A 20,589-nucleotide genomic window follows, 5' to 3' on the forward strand; every position below is an offset into this window, starting at 1 on the left:
TCCGCTATGTTCTGTATTCTGTACATTGTCATTCAACCGGCTCTGTGTGATGCCTTTAGAAAATGATTATGACTCTGCATTGTTGTGCAAGACTGAGGGAGTAGCTCTGTACTCATGAATAAAGCCTTCCTATAAAAGAGAGGCTGCAACCAAAGAAAAGAGCAAGAGGACAGAGGAAGAAGAGAGAGAGAGAAAGAAAGAAAAGAGATGGAGTCACAGAGCGAAGGGTACCCTCCCTTTTCGGTCTCAACTGGTGGTGGTAAGTTCTTTATGAAACTACAGTAGATGGTACATGATTACTTTGACTAGAGCTTGAATCTGTTTGATTTAGGTGCTAAAAAAACATAAATATTTGAAAAGTCATCAGTAAACGTCTAAATAACTGATGTCACAGCAGGCACAGTTTTGCTTTCTGTCACTCAATTTGTGGTCACACTATGGAAGTACAATACAATTCTCTCTCTTTCTTTACAGATGAGAGTATGCAAGGTGTTATGCAGAAAGAGGTGAACCACTCAACCAGTGCTCCCCCTCTTCCAGAACTTAGGCTAGTCCTGCTGGGAAGGAAAGGAACAGGGAAGAGCTCTGCAGCCAATACCATTCTGGGAGGAATAGGGGGGTTTGAGAGCGGCAGACCAACCGAGGAGTGCTCGAAAAAGCGAGCCGATCTAACCGGGAGACGAGTCACCGTGGTAGACACCCCTGGCTGGGAATGGTACTACCCGCTCAACAGCACCCCCGACTGGGTCCGGAGAGAGACATTGCGCAGCATGTCCCTGTGTTCCCCCGGACCTCACGTTATCCTGCTAGTGATACGTTCCTGCGCCTCGGTAACAGAGTCCTACAGGAAGCAAATAGAGGAGCACCTGGAGTCTCTGGGTGAAGGGGTGTTGGACCATACCATGTTGCTGTTCACCAGGGGGGACGAGCTGGGTGTGGTGCCCATGGAGCAGAGGATCCTGACGGGTGGGGCTGCCTTCCAGCAGCTGTTACGGAGGTGTGGGAACAGGTATGAAATTAAAATATTGGCATTTTTTGGTTGATATTGTCATCTTGGAGGAGTGTACATTCACTTTTATTACCACATTTAATCTGAAACATGGACTTTAACATACAAGTAATTTAGTTTAGCAGACACTCTTATCGACTATGAAAAGCCAACTGACATTTACTCCTGAGGTGCTGACATTTTGCACCCTCTATAACCAGTGTGATTATTATTTGACCCTGCTGAACATCTATGAACGTTTGTACAGCTTGAAGAACGATCTGGCCTGGCCTTGTACTCTTATAATCTCCACCCGGCACAGCCAGAAGAGGATTGGCCGCCCCTCAGACCCTGGTTCCTCTCTAGGTTTCTTCCCAGGTTCCTGCCTTTCTATGGAGTTTTTCTTAGCCACCGTGCTTCTACATCTGCATTGCTTGCTCTCTGGGGTTTTAGGCTGGGTTTCTGTATAAGCACTTTGTGACAAGTGATGATGCAAAAAGGGCTTTATAAATATATTTGATTGATTGATTGATAATCAGTGCATTAAGCTAAGGAAGGTACGGTAGGCAAAACATCCACGTATCACAACACATATCCCAAGTCAAATTGTCTACATGAAAAAAGCTATCTGAGTGCAAGAAAGGACAAGAACAAGAACAAGGTTTTTATTTCTGTTTTGTTGTCTTCCAGGTACCATATCCTGGACAATAAGAGCCGGGGAGACGGAACTCAGGTAAGGGAGCTACTGAGGAAGATGGTGGAGATGGTGGAGAACAAGGGAGGACATTTTGGGGCAGATCCTGCCCTCCTGAGGTTGGAGGCAGACGGGAGGAGGAGAGCGAGGGAACGGAGGAAGAGGCAGAGACAGATGGAGGCCCAGACTCAGAGGGGTACCATCAGAGCTGTGCTTATGAGTGAGTTCCTTAAAAGTGTCAATTTTCAGCAAATATTGTGTAAATATTTGTATGAACATAACAAGATTCAACAACTGAGACATAAACTGAACAAGTTCCACAGACATGTGACTAACAGAAATGGAATAATGTGTCCCGGAACAAAGGGGGGGTCAAAATCAAAAGTAACAGTCAGTATCTGGTGTGGCCACCAGCTGCATTAAGTACTGCAGTGCATCTCCTCCTCATGGACTGCACCAGATTTGCCAGTTCTTGCTGTGAGATGTTACCCCACTCTTCCACCAAGGAACCTGCAAGTTCCCGGACATTTCTGGGGGGGAATGGCCCTAGCCCTCACCCTCCGATCCAACAGGTCCCAGACGTGCTCAATGGGATTGAGATCCGGTTTCTCCGCTCGCCATGGCAGAACACTGACATTCCTGTCTTGCAGGAAATCACGCACAGAACGAGCAGTATGGCTGATGGCATTGTCATGCTGGAGGGTCATGTCAGGATGAGCCTGCAGGAAGGGTACCACATGAGGAAGGAGGATGTCTTCCCTGTAACACACAGCGTTGAGATTGCCTGCAATGACAACAAGCTCAGTCTGATGATGCTGTGACACACCGCCCCAGACCATGACGGACCCTCCACCTCCAAATCAATCCCACTCCAGAGTACAGGCCTCGGTGTAACGCTCATTCCTTCGACAATAAACGCGAATCCGACCATCACCCCTGGTGAGACAAAACCACGACTCGTCAGTGAAGAGCACTTTTTGCCAGTCTTGCCTGGTCCAGCGACGGTGAGTTTGTGCCCATAGGCGACGTTCTTGCCGGTGATGTCTGGTGAGGACCTGCCTTACAACATGCCTACAAACCCTCAGTCCAGCCTCTCTCAGCATATTGCGGACAGTCTGAGCACTGATGGAGGGATTGTGCATTCCTGGTGTAACTCGGGCAGTTGTTGTTGCCATCCTGTACCTGTCCTGCAGGTGTGATGTCCGATCCTGTGCAGGTGTTGTTACACGTGGTCTGCCACTGCAAGGATGATCAGCTGTCCGTCCTGTCTCCCTGTAGCGCTGTCTTAGGCGTCTCACAGTATGGATATTGCAATTTATTGCCCCAATTTATTGCCCCAATTTATTGCCCAATTTATTGCCCCTGTTATTTCCCCTTTATTTAACCAGGTAAGCTAGTTGAGAACAAGTTCTCATTTACAACTGCGACCTGGCCAAGATAAAGCAAAGCAGTGAGAAACAAACAACAACACAGAGTTACACATGGAATAAACAAGCGTACAGTCAATAACACAATATAAAAAAAGAACGTCTATATACAGTGTGTGCAAATGGCATAAGGAGGTAAGGCAATAAATAGGCCATAGTAGTGAAGTAATTACAATTTAGCAAATTTACACTGGAGTGATAGATGAGCAGATGGTGATGTGCAAGTAGAAATACTGGTGTGCAAAAGAACAGAAAAGTAAATAAAAACAATATGGGGATGAGGTAGGTAGATTGACTGGGCTATTTACAGATACTCTATGTACAGCTGCAGCGATCGGATAGCTGCTCAGACAGCTGATGTTTAAAGTTAGTGAGGGAAATATAAGTCTCCAGCTTCAGCAATTTTGGCAATTCGTTCCAGTCATTGGAAGCAGAGAACTGGAAGGAAAGGCGGCCAAAAGAGGTGTTGGCTTTGGGGATCACCAGTGAGATATACCTGCTGGAGCGCGTGCTACGGGTGGGTGTTGTTATCGTGACCAGTGAGCTAACATAAGGCAGAGCTTTACCTAGCATAGACTTATAGATGACCAGGAGCCAGTGGGTCTGGCGACGAATATGTAGTGAGGGCCAGCCGACTAGGGCATACAGGTCGCAGTGGTGGGTGGTATAAAGGGCTTTGGTGACAAAACGGATGGCACTGTGGTAGACTGCATCCAGTTTGCTGAGTAGAGTATTCGAAGTCGAGGATCGGTAGGATAGTCAATTTTACGAGGGTATGTTTGGCGGCGTGAGTGAAGGAGGCTTTGTTGCGAAATAGGAAGCTGATTCTAGATTTAATTTGGATTGGAGATGTTGGAGGAGAGTTTACAGTCTAGCCAGACACCTAGGTATTTGTAGTTGTCCACATATTCTAAGTCAGAACTGTCCAGAGTAGTGATGCTAGTCGGGCGGGTGGGTACGGGCAGCGAACGGTTGAAAAGCATGCATTTGGTTTTACTAGCATTTAAGAGCAGTTGTAGGCCAGGGAAGGAGTGTTGTATGGCATTGAAGCTCGTTTGGAGGTTAGTTAACACTGTGTCCAAAGAAGAGCCAGATGTATACAGAATGGTGTTGTCTGCATAGAGGTGGATCAGAGCGACATCGTTGATATACACAGAGAAAAGAGTCGGCCCGAGAATTTAACCCTGTAGAACCCCCATAGAGACTGCCAGAGGTCCGGACAACAGGCCCTCCAATTTGATAAACTGAACTCTGTCTGAGAAGTAGTTGGTGAACCAGGCAAGGCAATCATTTGAGAAATCAAGGCTGTTGAGTCTGCCGATAAGAATACAGTGATTGACAGAGTCGAAAGCCTTGGCCAGGTCGCTGAAGACGGCTGCACAATACTGTCTTTTATCAATGGCGGTTATGATACCGTTTCGTACCTTGAAGCTGGCTGAGGTGCACCCGTGACCAGCTTGAAAACCGGATTGCACAGCGGAGAAGGTACAGTGGGATTCGAAATGGTCAGTGATCTGTTTGTTAACTTGGCTTTCGAAGACTTTAGAAAGGCAGAGCAGGATGGATAAATGTCTATAACAGTTTGGGTCTAGAGTGTCACCCCCTTTGAAGAGGGGGATGACCGCGGCAGCTTTCCAATCTTTAGGGATCTTGGACAATACAAAAGAGAGGTTGAACAGACGGGTAATAGGGGTTGCAACAATGGAGGTGGATCATTTTAGAATGAGAGGGTCCAGATTGTCTAGCTCAGCTGATTTGTGCGGGTCCAGGTTTTGCAGCTCTTTCAGACCATCTGCTATCTGGATTTGGGTGAAGGAGAAGATGGGGAGGCTTGGGCAAGTAGCTGTTGGGGTGCGGAGCGGTTGGCCGGGGTTGGTGTAGCCAGGAGGAAAGCATGGCCAGTCGTAGAGAAACGCTTATTGAAATTCTTGATTATCGTGGATTTATCGCTGGTGACAGTGTTACCTAGCCTCAGTGCAGTGGGTAGCTGGAAGGAGGTGCTCTTATTCTCCATAGACTTTACAGTGCCCCAAAACGTTTTGGAGTTAGAGCTACAGGATGCAAATTTCTGTTTTAAAAAGCTAGCCTTTGCTTTCCTGACTGACTGAGTGTATTGATTCCTGACTTCCCTGAAAAGTTGCATATCGCGGGGACTATTCGATGCTAGTGCGGACTGCCACAGGATGTTTTTGTGCTGGTCGAGGGCAGTCAGGTCTGAAGTGAACCAAGGGCTAAAACGGTTCTTAGATTTTTTGAAAGGGGCATGCTTATTTAAGATGATGAGGAAAGCACTTTGAAAGACAGACAGGCATCCTCGACTGACGGGATGAGGTCAATATCCTTCCAAGATACCCAGGCCAGGTCGATTAGAAAGGCCTGCTCGCATAAGTGTTTTAGGGAGCGTTTGACAGTGATGAGGGGTTGTCGTTTGACCGCGGACCCATAGCGGATGCAAGCAATGAGGCAGTGATCACTGAGATCCTGATTGAAAACAGCAGAGGTGTATTTGGAGGGCAAGTTGGTCAGGATAATATCTATGAGGGTGCCCATGTTTACGGATTTAGGGTTGTACCTCGTGGGTTCCTTGATAATTTGTGTGAGATTGAGGGCATCCAACTTAGATTGTAGGACTGCCGGGGTGTTAAGCATATCCCAGTTTAGGTCACCTAACAGTACAAACTCTGAAGATAGATGGGGGGCAATCAATTCACATATGGTGTCCAGGGCACAGCTTGGAGCTGAGGGGGGTTTCTAACAGGTGGCAACAGTGAGAGACTTATTTCTGGAGATATACATTTTTAAAATTAGAAGCTCAAACTGTTTGGGCATAGACCTGGAAAGTATGACAGAACTTTGCAGGCTGTCTCTGGAGTAGATTGCAACTCCTCTCCTTTGGCAGTTCTATCTTGACGGGAAAATGTTGTAGTTGGGTATGAAAATCTCCACATTTTTGGCGGCCTTCCTAAGCCAGGATTCAGACATGGCAAGGACATCAGGGTTCGCGGTGTGTGCTATAGCAGTGAGTAAAACAAACTTAGGGAGGAGGTTTCTGATGTTAACATGCATGAAACCAAGGCTTTTTCGGTTACAGAAGTCAACAAATGAGAGTGTCTGGGTGCACGCAGTGCCTGGGTTAACCTCCACATCACCCGAGGAACAGAGGAGTAGGATGAGGGTACGGCTAAAGGCTATCAAAACTGGTTGTCTAGTGCGTTGGGGGCAGAGAATAAAAGGAGCAGATTTCTGGGCATGGTAGAATAGATTCAGGGCATAATGTACAGACAGGGGTATGGTGGGGTGCGGGTACAGTGGAGGTAAACCCAGGCACCGAGGGATGATAAGAGAGTTTGCATCTCTGGACGGGCTAGTTATGCTGGGTGAGGTCACTGCATGTGTGGGAGGTGGGACAAAGGAGGTATCTGAGGCATGTTGAGTGGGACTAGGGGCTCCGCAGTAAACTTAAACAATGATGACTATCCTAATCAACAGTGTACAAGGCATATTGACATTTGAGAGAGACATAAAGCGAGGCATAAAGCAATCACAGGTGTTGATTGGGAGAGCTAGCTAAGACAACAATGGGTAAGACAACAACAGCTAATCAGCTAAGACAACAACAACAGGTAAAATGGTGATGAATGGGCAGAGAGGGTCGGTTAACTACACACAGGGCCTGAGTTCGAGGCTGGGGCTGACAGATAAACAAAAAATAAACAAAATGGAGTACCGTGATTAATAAACAGTCCAGCAGGCATCAGCTATGTAGCCAAGTGATCATAGGGTCCAGTAAACAGCAATAGATGGAACAGGGAAGCCGCGGGGTAGTCGTTACTATGCTAGCACGCGGGAGACACAGCGTTTAAAGTTAGCAGGCCGGGGTAAGTAGAAGCGTCTGCTCCGACGTCCGGCAAAGGCCGGTTGAGGGCACAGCGGATGGAGTTACATCGGTGGACCAGTCGTGGTGGTACGGCGGGGCGCTGTGTCGACAAAGGGTCCGGGCCAGATGGCGAAAGAGGTATTGTAGTTGCAGTAATTTAGTTTGCTATCCGGGAGATGCGCCTGACCCGCCGCTAACTGGCGCTAGCTTCGGGGCAGGGGCGTTAGCCACTATAGCCACTCGGTAGCAGCTAGCTGGCAGTGATGATCCGATGCAAAGGTCCAGAGCTTACGGCAAGGATCCGGTGGAGTAGTGGATTCTAGCCGTGTTGGCGTAGAGTCCGAGAGGCATCGGCTGAGTAGCCGAGGGATCACAGAGTAGGCCGGGAGGTGGGCCTGGCTCGGGGCCAGCTTTGGGGCTGGGTCATTCGGTGGCAGCTAGCTAGCTGTGATGATCAGGAGTAATGGTCCAGGGTTTACGGCAGGAATCCGGCATTGTAGTGGAGAAAACAGTCCGATACTGGCCGGCTGGCAAGTATTATCCAGGCTAGAATAAACGGCTGGTGTCTGTGCAGAAGGTAAAGGCCGCTAGCAGTGGCTAAGAATGACTAAATAGCTAATAGCTAATTAGCTGGTTAGCTTCTGATGGCTAGCTTCTGATGGCTAGCTTCTGATGGCTAGCTTCTGATGGAGGTTCTGGTCTAAACAATAGTGGATCCGTGTCACATTGGGTGAGGCGGGTTACCAGAAGGTATGTTTAATTAAAAAATGGAAAAGAGATTGAAAATAAATTGAAATATATACAAAAAGACAAAAAATACAAAAAGTAAACGAGAGGACGGCAAACCACGTCTGCAGTCCTCATGCCTCCTTGCAGCATGCCTAAGGCACATTCACGCAGATCAGCAGGGATCCTGAGCATCTTTCTTTTGGTGTTTTCAGAGTCAGTAGAGAGGCCTCTTTAGTGTCCTAGGTTTTCATAACTGTGACCTTAATTACCTACCGTCTGTAAGCTGTTAGTGTCTTAACAACCGTTCCACAGGTGCATGTTCATTAATTGTTTATGGTTCATTGAACAAACATGGGAAACAGTGTTTAAACCCTTTACAATGAAGATCTGTGAAGTTATTTCGATTTTTACGAATTATCTTTGAAAGACAGGGCCCTGAAAAAGGTGACGTTTCTGTTTCTGCTGTGTTTAGTATGACCCATTTGATTATCTTCTCGGAGTTAGAATATTTCCTCACCAGCATAACAGTGTATCAAAAAACATAAAGAGGAAATGATGTGTGATAAATAGGTTGTTGTCTTAAATTCAAAACCTCTGATCATGTTTTTCAATCTATATGTCATTTTACTAGGACCTAGGGAGATACATAAGCTTAAACTAATAGGAATACCTAAACAGATGTGACATACAGTACACTCTGATAACCACTAAATATTCCAACCCTGAAATCTTGTGCCCCCTCTCCCTGACAGCTGACGCTGGATCCCAGGGCTCTGATTGGGATGGGAAACAACCATTCTCCAAGGGTACTCGTCGTCTCCCAGAGCTAAGACTGGTCCTCCTGGGAGAGAGAGAGACGGGGAAGAGCTCGGCTGGGAACACCATACTGGGTGGAGGTGGAGAAGGAGCAGGGTTCTTCCAGACAGGGAGAGTGACGGAGGAGTGTGCCCGGTGCCAGGCAGAGGTCGTTTTTACATTTACATTGTAGTCATTTAGCAAACGCTATGTTCAGCGTGACTAACAGTCAGTGCATTCAACTATGGGATGGGTAAAAACAACCACATATCATAAAGTTCTCTTCAGAAAGCCACTATCAGCATAATCAGTCCTAGTAATAAAATACAAAAGCGAGTCAGTGTGTTGTGAGACAACAGTAATGTGTATCTTATTTTGCCATTTTTAGGTAGCCATGAGGCTGGTCACCGTGGTGGACACCCCCGGTTGGGAAGGTGGAGTAGCAGGCCCCACCCCAGAGAGGGTAAAGCGGGAGATGGTGTGGGGTAGCGTGTCCCTGTGTCCCCCGGGACCCCACGCTGTGCTCCTCACCCTGAGGGTGGACACCCTGGTCGGTTCCACACCTGTAAGAGAACACCTGGAGCTCCTGGGGGAAGAGGTCTGGAGGCATGCTGTCCTTCTGTTCACCCATGGGGATCAGCTGAGGGAGGGGGTGGGCATTGAGCAGCACATCCAAAGCGGGGGGAGGGACCTTAACTGGCTGGTGGAGAAGTGTGGGAGCAGGTATGTCTGCTGTCCTTATCTCTCTGTTTTGGTTGTTGTCGTTTCTTGGTCTTCTGTTTAATTCGTAATCTTCCTCCGTAAGGCGTATTGAGACATTGTGATAATGCACTGAAAAGTAAAAACTTGACTTGACAGGTACCACGTCATCAGTAATCTGAATGGATGTGGGGACGCCGCTCAGGTGTCAGGCCTGCTGGAGAAGGTCGAGAAGATGGTGGCCGGGAACAGGTGCGAGGCCTTCTCGTCGCTAGTGCAGGAGGTCAGCGACCTCACCAGACAGAGGAACGAGAAATTCAACCAGCGTCTCAAAGAGGTTGGTGACAAGATGCAGCGTCAGGAGATGGAGCTCAAGAGGATGAGGGAGAGGGAGGTCAAGAGCATCCGCTGGTTTTTCGATCGGAAGAAGAAAGTTAAATCTCCGGGGAAGTCAGGCGTAGAAAAAGAGGAGGATGGAGGGGAGGAGGAGGAAGAGAAAAGGAGTGATGGGAGGAAGAACGAAATGGGCGAACTGGAGGAGAGGATTAGGTGGCTGACGGAGGATAAGGAGAGAGAGATTCAGGATCTGGCCGCGGAAAACTACAGATTCATCGCTGCGCTCGATCAGAGAAGCAGAGAGCTAGAGGAGATAGTCATCAAGCGAGAGGAGAAAGAGAGAGAGATTGAAGAGCTGAACGAGCGAGTTGATGAGCAGCAAGTGAAACTGCTCGACCTTGAGCGTGTCGTCGAGGAGAAAGAACGAGATAAAAAAGAGAGGGAGGAAGAGTTTAGAGGAAAGCAACAGGGATGGAGGAGGGAAGCAGAGGAGTTGAAAGATAGGATTGTCCTGGAAGAAAAAGAAAAAGAGGAATGGATAGAAAGAGGAAAAACGTCACAGAACGAGATGTATGAGTCAAAACAGTTGTATGAGGAGAGACGTTTACAGTATGAGGAAGAGATGCAGAGAAAACTGCATGAAAAAGAGGAAGAGATGGAGAGAAAACTGCATGAAAAAGAGGAAGAGATGGAGAGAAAACTGCATGAAAAAGAGGAAGAGATGCAGAGAAAACTGCATGAAAAAGAGGAAGAGATGGAGAGAAAACTGCATGAAAAAGAGGAAGAGATGCAGAGAAAACTGCATGAAAAAGAGGAAGAGATGGAGAGAAAACTGCATGAAAAAGAGGAAGAGATGGAAGGAGTGAGACTGCTATCTGAGACAAGGGAAACAGAAAGGAGAGATGAGCAAAGAAAGAGAGATGAAAGGGAAAAGAAAGAGATGAGCAAGCTGAAAGAAATCATTGAAAAGAAAAATAAAGAAATAACTGATACACAGCAATTGGTTACAGAGAAAGAAAAAGAGATTGTGAAAGTGAGGGCGAGATCTGTTGACAACGTAAAAGAAATTGAGCGGCTGAAAGAAAACAACGAACAGAAGGAGTCTGAGGCGGTGGCAATGCAACGGCAACACACAGAGGACAAAAGTAGGAGAGATGCCGAGACAATGGACAAGTTACGAGGGAAAGAAGTGGAGCTCAACAACTTAAAACAAAAGGACGGGGAAAATAAGAGAGAACTCGTCAGTTTAAGGCAAACCATTAAACAAACAAAAACAGAACTGGAAAACTTAACTGCCATGATGGAGAAGGAAAGGATGAACATGATACAGGAATATGAAAAGGAAATGAAGACGAAGGATGAGGAGATGAGGTTGATGTTAGAAGACAACGAAAGTGCTACCAGCCAACTGCAGAAAATGGAGGAAGAAAGTAGAAGGAACATTTCAGGCATGACAGAAGGCTTAAGGGACAGCCAGAGGAAGGTTGAGGTACTGCAGGAGCTGAACGTGAAATTGAAGAAAGAGATGGACAACCTCAGGAAGAAGTGTCAGGAGTATGAGGGGGACCAGGGGGTTCAGAGGACCGAGAGGGAGAGCAGGGAGGCTGACATCAGAGAGCTGCTCTGTGGATATGAAGAGCAGTTAAAAAACAAAGATGGGGAAATCCACCATGTTATGGAAGAGCGGGACCTGGAGGTTGCTGCGTTGAAACAGACGAACGATGAGAGACAGAAGGAGCTGGAGAAAATGAAAGAAGAGAAGGAGGTGAGAGAGAAACAGGTGGATGAGATACGAGGGTGTTATGAGAAGAATCTGAGAGAAAGACAGAATGAGCTGAAACAGACGGCTGAGGAAAAGGAGAAAGAGCTTGAGAAAAGGGAGAGAGTGTATAATGAGAAGGAACGAGAACAAGCAAGAAGTAAAGAAGTGCTGGATAACAGAGGATGCGAACTTGAGACAAAAGAGGCAGAGCTAGTGAAAAGAGAAGAAGTGCTAGTGAAAGGAGAGGAAGTGCTAGTGAAAAGAGAAGAAGTGCTAGTGAAAGGAGAGGAAGGGCTAGTGAAAAGAGAAGAAGTGCTAGTGAAAAGAGAAGAAGTGCTAGTGAAAAGAGAAGAAGTGCTAGTGAAAGGAGAGGAAAGGCTAGTGAAAAGAGAGGAAGGGCTAGTGAAAAGAGAGGAAGGGCTAGTGAAAGGAGAGGAAAGGCTAGTGAAAAGAGGGGAAGGGCTAGTGAAAAGAGAGGAAGGGCTAGTGAAAACAGAGGAAGATCTAGTCAAAAGAGAGGAAGAGCAAGTTAAAGGAGAGGAAAAGCTAGTGAAAAGACAGGAAGATATAGTGAAAGGAGAGGAAAATCTAGCGAAAGGAGAGGAAGAGCTATTCAAAAGAGAAGAAGAATTAGTGAAAGGAGAGGAAGAGCTAATGAAAAGAGAGGAAGAGCTAGTGAAAAGACAGGAAGAGCTAGTGAAAGGAGAGGAAGAGCGAGTGAAAAGAGAGGAAGAGCTAGTGAAAAGAGAGGAAGAGCTAGTGAAAGGAGAGGAAAATCTAGCAAAAGGAGAGGAAGAGCTATTCAAAAGAGAAGAAGAATTAGTGAAAGGAGAGGAAGAGCTAGTGAAAGGAAAGGAAGAGCTATTCAAAAGAGAAGAAGAATTAGTGAAAGGAGAGGAAGAGCTAGTGAAAAGAAAGGAGGAGCTATTCAAAAGAGAAGAAGAATTAGTGAAAGGAGAGGAAGAGCTAGTAAAAGGAGAAGAAGCGCTAGTGAAAGGAGAGGAAGAGCTAGTCAAAAGACAGGAAGAGCTAGTGAAAAGACAGGAAGATCTAGTGAAAGGAGAGGAAGAGCTAGTGAAAAGACAGGAAGACCAAGTTAAAGGAGAGGAAAAGCTAGTGAAAAGAGAGGAAGAGCTATTCAAAAGAGAGGAAGTGCAAGTTAAAGAAGAGGAAAAGCTAGAGAAAAGACAGGAACAGCTAGTGAAAGGAGAGGAAAAGCTAGTGATTAGAGAAAAAATGCTTGAGAAAAGAGAAGAAGAACTTGAGAAAAGAGAGGAAGAACTTGAGAAAAGCGAGGAAGAACTAGTGAAAAGAGAGGAAGAGCTAGTGAAAGGAGAGGAAGAACTTGAGAAAAGAGAGGAAGAACTAGTGAAAAGAAAGGAAAAGCTAGTGAAAAGAGAGGAAGAGCTAGTGAAAGGAGAGGAAGAGCTAGTGAAAGGAGAGGAAGAGCTAGTGAAAAGAGAGGAAGAGCTAGTCAAAGGAGAGGAAGAGCTAGTGAAAGGAGAGGAAGAGCTAGTGAAAAGAGAGGAAGAGCTAGTGAAAGGAGAGGAAGAGCTAGTGAAAAGAGAGGAAGAGCTAGTGAAAAGAGAGGAAGAGCTAGTGAAAAGAGAGGAAGAGTTGGAAAGTAGAAGACGAGAAGTAAAGAACTGGGAGGAAGATCTAGAAATAAGACAGAAAGGACAAGAAAAACAGAAACAGGAGTTGTGGAGCCGAGAAAAATGCTTGAAAAGAAAGGAAGAAGAGTCTGAAAGCCAAGAACAAAACATCTGCAGCAAGGAGCAAGATGTGGAGAAAATAGAAAAAGAGCTGCAAAACAGAAAGAACCAACTTGATAGTAGGGAATGTGATTTAAAAACTTCGGAAGAAAATATTAAAAAAATTGAGCTGGATCTAGAAAACCTGCAGCGCCAACAGGACAACCGTCAACTAGAGCTGGATGAAAGGGAAAATGAACAAGGGAGTGGGAAGATAGAACATCAGAACCAGAGAGAGGATCTGGAAAAAAGAGAGAGAGAACTGAGGGCCAGAGAACATGAACTCGACAACAGGGAACATGATTTGAGATGTGGAGAACAAGGGTTGGAAAACCAGGAAAAGGATGTGAACAACCGACACCGCAACATGGACAAAAGACAAGAAGAATTGGAAAATATACAACAAGACCTTGAGAAAAGGGAGCTTCACCTGGAGAATAGAGAAGAAGAAATAAAGAAGCATAGACAAGCTCTGGAAAAAAGAGAGAAAGAGATCCAAGAGAGCAAACAAGGACTTGAAAACAAAGAACACAATTTGAGGAATGAAGAGCAAGAGTTACTGAACAGGAGAACAGAGCTAGAAATTCAAGGGAAACATATGAGCAACAGGAGCCAAGACATGGAAAAGCTGGAGGGGGAGGTGGAAAACCATCAGCAAGAGCTAAAGAACAGAGAGGAAGGTTTTGACGAAAAAATGCAAGAGTTGAGGAATTGGGAGCAGCGTCTAGAAAGACTTGAAACAGAACTAGAGAGGAGAGGGCATGAACAGAGGAATACAAATAATGGATTCAAGGAAAAGGAGCGAGAAGTGAACCATTTTGAAAAAGATCCGGATGGCAGAGATTATGACGTGGAGATCAGAGAGCCTAACGGATTGATACCAAGCCATGAAGCACATGGAGGAGATGTATGTGACATGACAGCAAGATATGATAATGTGACACTAGAGGGTATAGAGGATTCCCATATGATGTACCAGGAAGTAGGAGTGGTTGAGAAAAAAGGACGGGAACTGCAGGGAAAAGAACCAGAGAGGAGTGGAAGCATCACAGACCGGGAAGATCAGAAGATGATGGAATGTGCCTCGTCTGCAATCTTAAACAATAACAGTCAGTTTGAAAGAATGGCAGCGCCAGAAGAGAAAGAGGAGGCTAGACAGAATCTGGAAGAACAGGCGAAAGAGGAGATAGAAGAAGAGGGAGGCAAGGAGGGAAATAGAGAGCATCCCAAACAGGAAGGGGATTCTCAGAACACAGGGAAGGAGTGTGTTCCATTAAAAAGAGGGAGCCAGGATGAGATATGGCCGGAAGAATGTAAAAAGAGGGGGAGAATGGGTGAAGAGGAGGAAGAGGAGGATAATTATAAGGAAATTGAAGATGTAAATGTTATCTCAGACTTAAAGTTAACTCCAAGTCCAGGCCCCAGTGTAGAAAACACTAAACACATCCAAAGGTCTGAGCTGAGGCTGGTACTGTTAGGGGAGACTTGGTCCTCCCGTCACGCAGCAGGGTACACAATCCTGGGCAGAGAGGCCTCACACCCAGGAGAGTCCATCTCTATGCCATGGCGGGGACAAATCGCTGGAAGACAGGTCAGTGTGGTCGAACCACTTGGGCTAAAGTGGCGTAACGGACCAGACGGCAACACCTCCATCCCCACAGACCCAACACAGCTCCAGAACATCTTCCATAGTGTTTCCCTGTCCCACCCAGGTCCCCACGCTATCCTCCTGGTCCTACCAGCTTACCTGTCATTCACACAGAAGTATCGGAGAGCGGTGGAACACCATATGAGTGTGCTCGGGGAAGATAGTTGGCGTCACACTATGGTGCTGTTCACGTGGGGGGAAGCTTTAGGGGAGAGCGCTGAGCAGCACATATTGAGGAATGGGGACCTCCAGTGGCTGGTGGGACAATGCGGCGGTAGACACCATATTCTGGCCAGCAGGAAGAACAACTCTCAAACAGCAGAGCTAATGGAGAAGATAGAGGAGATGGTGGCAGGAAACGGTGACTATCAATGTAATGGAGACTGATCTTCAGTTGGGATGAGTAGAGATAAATGGAGAGACAAAGGATGGACTGGGATGATATGAGAGGGAAATAATCAGTTGTTTGAAATCTTTGTGAACAGGCCAATGGCGGGATGTTTTATTTCATGTGTAGTTTTTAAGTCTTTTTTGGATATAAAATATCATTAATTGATGAGGAGATATGCAACAATTACGAAATACAGAGCCAAACTACAGAAGCAAAAGAAATCACGGATGAGTCGTTCACAAATGTCACAAATATTCCAACTTCAACGAATTATTCCTTGACAATCCTTTTACATACAAATGTCAAACATTTACCAAACATGCTTGCTCCAAAAGGACTTTTTCATGTGTTACATTTCAGAAAGATCCAAAATGTTGTCGTTTTTTTGTTCCAGTTTCGCACGGAACAACCCCATAAGACCGCTTATAGGTAAAAAGTTGGATTTACAGTATGTGAGTTGAATAGTTTCTCCACAAGATAGAGATCTTGAATCACTTTCTGTGGACGGCAGATGGAGTGTTTCAAGATGCTGATGTTCAACATGTTGATAATAAACTGGACTAAAGGAGTTGAAATGTGTCCAAGCACCAGTACGTTTAATGAAGACATCATAAGTGAAATATGAAGTAGGCTAATGTATACAGGGTCATAGTGGGCCAGGGCCCGTATCCACAGTATCGCAGAGTTGGAGTGCTGATCTAGGATTAGGTCCCCCCTTGTCCATGCAATCTTATTCATGGAGATTTAAAAGATAAAACTGATCCTAGATCAACACTCCTACACTGCGATGCTTCGTGAAAACAGGCACATTTATAAAAATAGAAGATAAACAGGACAAACTAATCCCATTCTTGTAAAATGTGAATGATTAAATATTACTGAATTATTGCAATTCATCCTTTGAGATTTTATTCAACTGTGCTTCTCTGTGTTGAAGAGAACAAGGAACTGTAGCAATATTTACCGACACGTATAATAGGCCTAAAACTTGTGAGCTACATTCATCTTTATTAGATAGGCTAACCACACATTTTGCCATGTGTTTTCACAGAAATAAAAGTAGATATTGTCGGTGGGCATTAGCCAGCCTTTCATAAAATCTAAATGTGTCTTTATGAAGATTGTTGACCTATATTTCATTGCTAGGAGGGCAGGGGAGCTAAGTATTGCCGCAGGGAATCTCACCAGAGACAGCTCTGCGGTTGACAGGTAAAATATGATTCTAGATGAGTGGGTTATAGTCTATATGGCTTTAAAAGCGTCAAGCTTTTATACCAAGGGCGAAATTAAGGTGTGGATATTGGGAGGGACAAATTGTAGATGGAGGGTCCATGGGGTCCTCCCCCAGATCTGTTTGTTTTTACATTTCAAAACGCATTTCCTGCAATTCTACACAGTTTGACATTTTATAAAAATTTTGACATGCGTTTTTTTCTGGATTTTTTTGTTGTTATTCTGTCTCTCACTGTTCAAATAAACCTACCATTAAAATTATAGACTAATAATTTCTTTGTCAGTGGGCAAACGTACAAAATCAGCAGGGGATCAAATACTTTTCCCCCTCACTGTATGTTAAAGATCGTCTTTGGGCAAAAATGAAAAAATAAGGTCTTTAAACGGTATAACTTATCAATGCACCATCATACAAGGTAATTTAATGGTTAAAAAAAATATAATGGATGAATAAGATATTTGGCTAGAGGAGTGACATTTCTTACCGATCTCTATCGCTTCTGTCCAAAATCAAATCCTGTGCAATGACATCAACACATACTGGAGGAGTTACTGGCTAGCTACAAGTGGCTAGCTTAGTTAACGAGCTATCTATGTCGGTCGCGGCGCACATGACCAGAATTACACATACAGTAGATGAGCCAGGAAAGGCATACCGCATTTCAGTTGGAAAATTGAGAAAGAGGAGTTGGACCGTTTTCCGTGCCCAACGTTGACCGGTAAAGCTAATTTCCAGCAATTCTTCACATTTTGCCATTGCTTATGTGTTCGTATGCTATGATATTTATTTTAGATTTTAAAGAAATTACTGGAGGGGACGAATCGACCGGTTCTGAATTTTGGAGAGGAAATGTCCCCCCATACCTCATGGCAATGTTTCATATCAACTTAAAAGACATGTGGATCAGTTGGTAAAACATGGTGCTTGCAAGGCCAGGGTTGTGGGTTTGATTCCCATGGGGGACCAGTTTGGGGAAAAAAATACAAAAATGTATCGACTCACTACTGTAAGTTGCTCTGGATAAGTGCCTCTGCTAAATTACTCAAATGTAGTACAAAAATATGAAAGCAAACAGCTTTTCTAGCTCACAGACCTCTAGGAGAGCCAAACACTCAATGGTAATTGTGGAATGATTGACTTGTCGCTGCTGCGAAAGTTGCCATTTCTGTAACCAATCATCATACAAATGACATCGGTCTGTCATTGAGCGGGGACTGGATGTGTGAAATGCTCTCTCAAAGAAGTCCATTTTGACAATGTGTTTGAACATCGCTGCAGGGGGCAACTATCTTTCAGAGAGTTCTTTTTTTTTATCAAGCACTTATTGACTATAAAAAAAGAGATATGGTTTGTATTCATCTCCCCACTCCTCTTTCAATGTCCAATTGCAATGGATGTATCTAATGGACTGTAGGCCGCCGACTGTAATTGCTCACTAAACTTGCTAATGTGAAATGTGCGGTGAAAACGATGCTTGTGTCTTTCCAAATGTCCACTTTGTGTCGTTTAAAGTCCACTCACCGCCAACGTGGGATAGCAGAGTCACGCGTTGGTAGTTCATGGCCTTGGGCAGAAGAAAAAAAACGGCTGATGCTACAGTAGCTTAGCATAGCAGGAACCGCTGTCACCATTCTGTAACTCAAATGTCCAGATTTAATTCAAATAATATTTTGAATAAGTGATGATTGAGCAACTCAATATTAGGAAGGTGTTCCTAATGTTTGGCATACTCAACATACTGTAGGTGTTCTCCTGGTTGGAAACTGACTGGAAAAAGCTGACAATCATGTTGAATCTTGTTTATTAGGAAATCTAGCAAAAACTTATTAGCAAATCTAAGTTTTAAACACTGACATGTGGGTTCTAAATGTGTCACATGTTTAATGGTTTTACAGGTTAAGAAAAGCATCAGACATACATTAAATATTTGTTATTCCAAAACCATGGCTACGCTACTATGGAACTTTAAGCCACAAATTTGCTTTGATTGTATTTGAGAACCATCCGAACCATAGTCTAACAGTACTATCGTTTTGTACCAACATTCTTTTATTTTAATTTTTTTACCTCATCATAATAGTGAATCATGTTATGTGATAAAACCCATTGCACTGTATCAAATCATATCATATCGCTTTCCCACTGCCCTCTCTCCATTCAGGGTCACTCTCATGGGCTTCATTCCAAATGGCACCCTATTCCCTTTACAGTACACTACTTTTAACCAGAGCCCTATGGGGAAGAAGTGCACTATATAGCGAACAGGGTGCCATTTTGGACACACCCATGATGTTAATGTAGTGGGACAAAGGTCCCATTCACATTCCACGGGTCATCCTGTGTATCCATCTACTCACATCAGTGTACACATACCTGATAGGGGTCTGGTCAAAAGTAATGCATTATGTAGGGAATAGGGTGCCATTTGGGACGACTTCTATGGCTTTGTTAAAACAGGAGTTAATGGCTTGGTTGATTTCTATTCATGAAAATGCACACAAACAACCCACTAGTTTGAATAATGGAAAAAGTAGCTGACTGTACATGACAGACAGATAGTAAAGCCTACACATGTTTATTGGATGCTCAATGATAAAGAACAGATGGCGGATTTTGATAAGCCTTTACAGCACAGGTGTCAAACTCATTCCACGGGGGGCCGAGTGTCTGCGGGTTTTCGCTCCTCCCTTGTACTTGATTGATGAATTAACATCACTAATTAGTTAGGAACTCCCCACACCTGGTTGTCTAGGGCTTTATTGAAAGGAAAAACCAAAAACCTGCAGACACTAGGCCCTCCGTGGAATGAGTTTGACACCCCTGCTTTACAGGATGGCAAATAAAAAATAAATGTTTTCAGCAATTGATTATATGCCTGATTTTGAAAGCCTTTTGGATTGTGGAGGTAGTGGCAAGCTAACATTCTGCTACAAGGGAAGATGGGAGATCTGTAGCGGGCAGTAAAGCAGGAAAAGGTGGTGGCAAGCTAGTAGGAAAAGATAGTGGCAAGCTAGTAGGAAAAGATAGTGGCAAGCTAGCAGGAAAAGGTAGTGGCAAGCTAGCAGGAAAAGATAGTGGCAAGCTAGCAGGAAAAGGTAGTGGCAAGCTAGCAGGAAAAGGTAGTGGCAAGCTAGTAGGAAAAGATAGTGGCAAGCTAGCAGGAAAAGGTAGTGGCAAGCTAGTAGGAAAAGATAGTGGCAAGCTAGCAGGAAAAGGTAGTGGCAAGCTAGTAGGAAAAGATAGTGGCAAGCTAGCAGGAAAAGGTAGTGGCAAGCTAGTAGGAAAAGATAGTGGCAAGCTAGCAGGAAAAGGTAGTGGCAAGCTAGCAGGAAAAGGTAGTGGCAAGCTAGCATTTTTTTACATTCTCTCTCACTACATTTTTGGGGTAATTGATTATATCTTGTTTTGAAAGCATTGGAAGAAGAGATAGAGGTTAGTATAGTGGAAGGAAAGATGAGAGATTGGGCATTGGAGGTAGAGAGGTAGAGAGACGTGTATAGTGGAAGGGGATGAGAGACTGGTCAGACCAGGGGGGTACGAGAGCTGATGGACCATGAGGAGGGGGGCTCTACCCCGTCTCCCCCTCCCCTCTACCATCCCCCAAAGGGCATCTCTGAATAAGGGAGCTTGCTTGGCTTGGGCTACAGGCAGCTTTCTGCATGACTATTTAAACCCACCCACCCAGCCCTCTCTTATCATCTCTCTCCTCTCCTTTCTCTCTTCTCTCCTCCCCTACCAGGTCTTAGGTTTGGTCCTGTCTCATAGCTCAGAACAGAGCATCCACAATATCAATTTAACATATGGATCCAAACCCAAAACAAGCAATACTGGTGTATCACAGTAATATCCTTAGTACAGCAGCAAATTGGACAGAAGAGGAGACAGGAGACAGAGGAGGAGAGATAGAAAGGGTCATTAGGAGAGAGACAGAGAGACAGAGACAGGGTCATTAGGAGAGAGAGAGCGAGAGAGAGCGAGAGAGAGCGAGAGAGCGAGAAAGAGAGAGAGAGAGAGAGAGAGACTGTAATATTCAGGTATGAATAAACAGACCTTTCTTCTCTTCTCTTCCCACTCCTCTCCTCTCCAACAGGAGAGGAAGCAGATGATGCTGGCCCCTCTGGACCGCATCTCTTCCGACTGAGCGCATGCAGTGGGCCAGATCCAGGTCCTGGAATCTAGCTAATGAGACACACCCCCAGAGGGTCTGCCTAGCTCCCATTGGCTAAAAGGCCCGAGAGGGGGCGGAGGGAGTGGG

The 20,589-nt window shown here is 45.1% G+C and overlaps 1 protein-coding gene across 1 annotated transcript; it reads left to right on the forward strand.

The window, feature by feature from the left end:
* On the forward strand, positions 1 to 16,577 carry si:dkey-185m8.2 (trichohyalin). Its single transcript, XM_055938234.1, has 6 exons — positions 1 to 259; positions 475 to 1,009; positions 1,679 to 1,902; positions 8,468 to 8,679; positions 8,899 to 9,233; positions 9,369 to 16,577. Exons 1-6 carry the CDS (start codon positions 208 to 210, stop codon positions 15,094 to 15,096), a joined length of 7,086 nt encoding a protein of 2,361 aa, XP_055794209.1. The 5' UTR covers positions 1 to 207; the 3' UTR covers positions 15,097 to 16,577.
* The last annotated feature ends 4,012 nt before the right edge of the window (positions 16,578 to 20,589 follow it).

Source organism: Salvelinus fontinalis, chromosome 11, assembly GCF_029448725.1.
Source record: "Salvelinus fontinalis isolate EN_2023a chromosome 11, ASM2944872v1, whole genome shotgun sequence".
In the NCBI taxonomy this organism is placed as follows: Eukaryota; Metazoa; Chordata; class Actinopteri; order Salmoniformes; family Salmonidae; genus Salvelinus; species Salvelinus fontinalis.

Bases quoted from the DNA above. Each gene is read 5' to 3' on its own strand.
- si:dkey-185m8.2 (XM_055938234.1), top strand. From the start codon at position 208: ATGGAGTCACAGAGCGAAGGGTACCCTCCCTTTTCGGTCTCAACTGGT. The intron at 1,010-1,678 runs GTATGAAATTAA...GTTGTCTTCCAG, and splicing joins TTACGGAGGTGTGGGAACAG to GTACCATATCCTGGACAATA. The intron at 8,680-8,898 runs GTCGTTTTTACA...TGCCATTTTTAG, and splicing joins GTGCCCGGTGCCAGGCAGAG to GTAGCCATGAGGCTGGTCAC.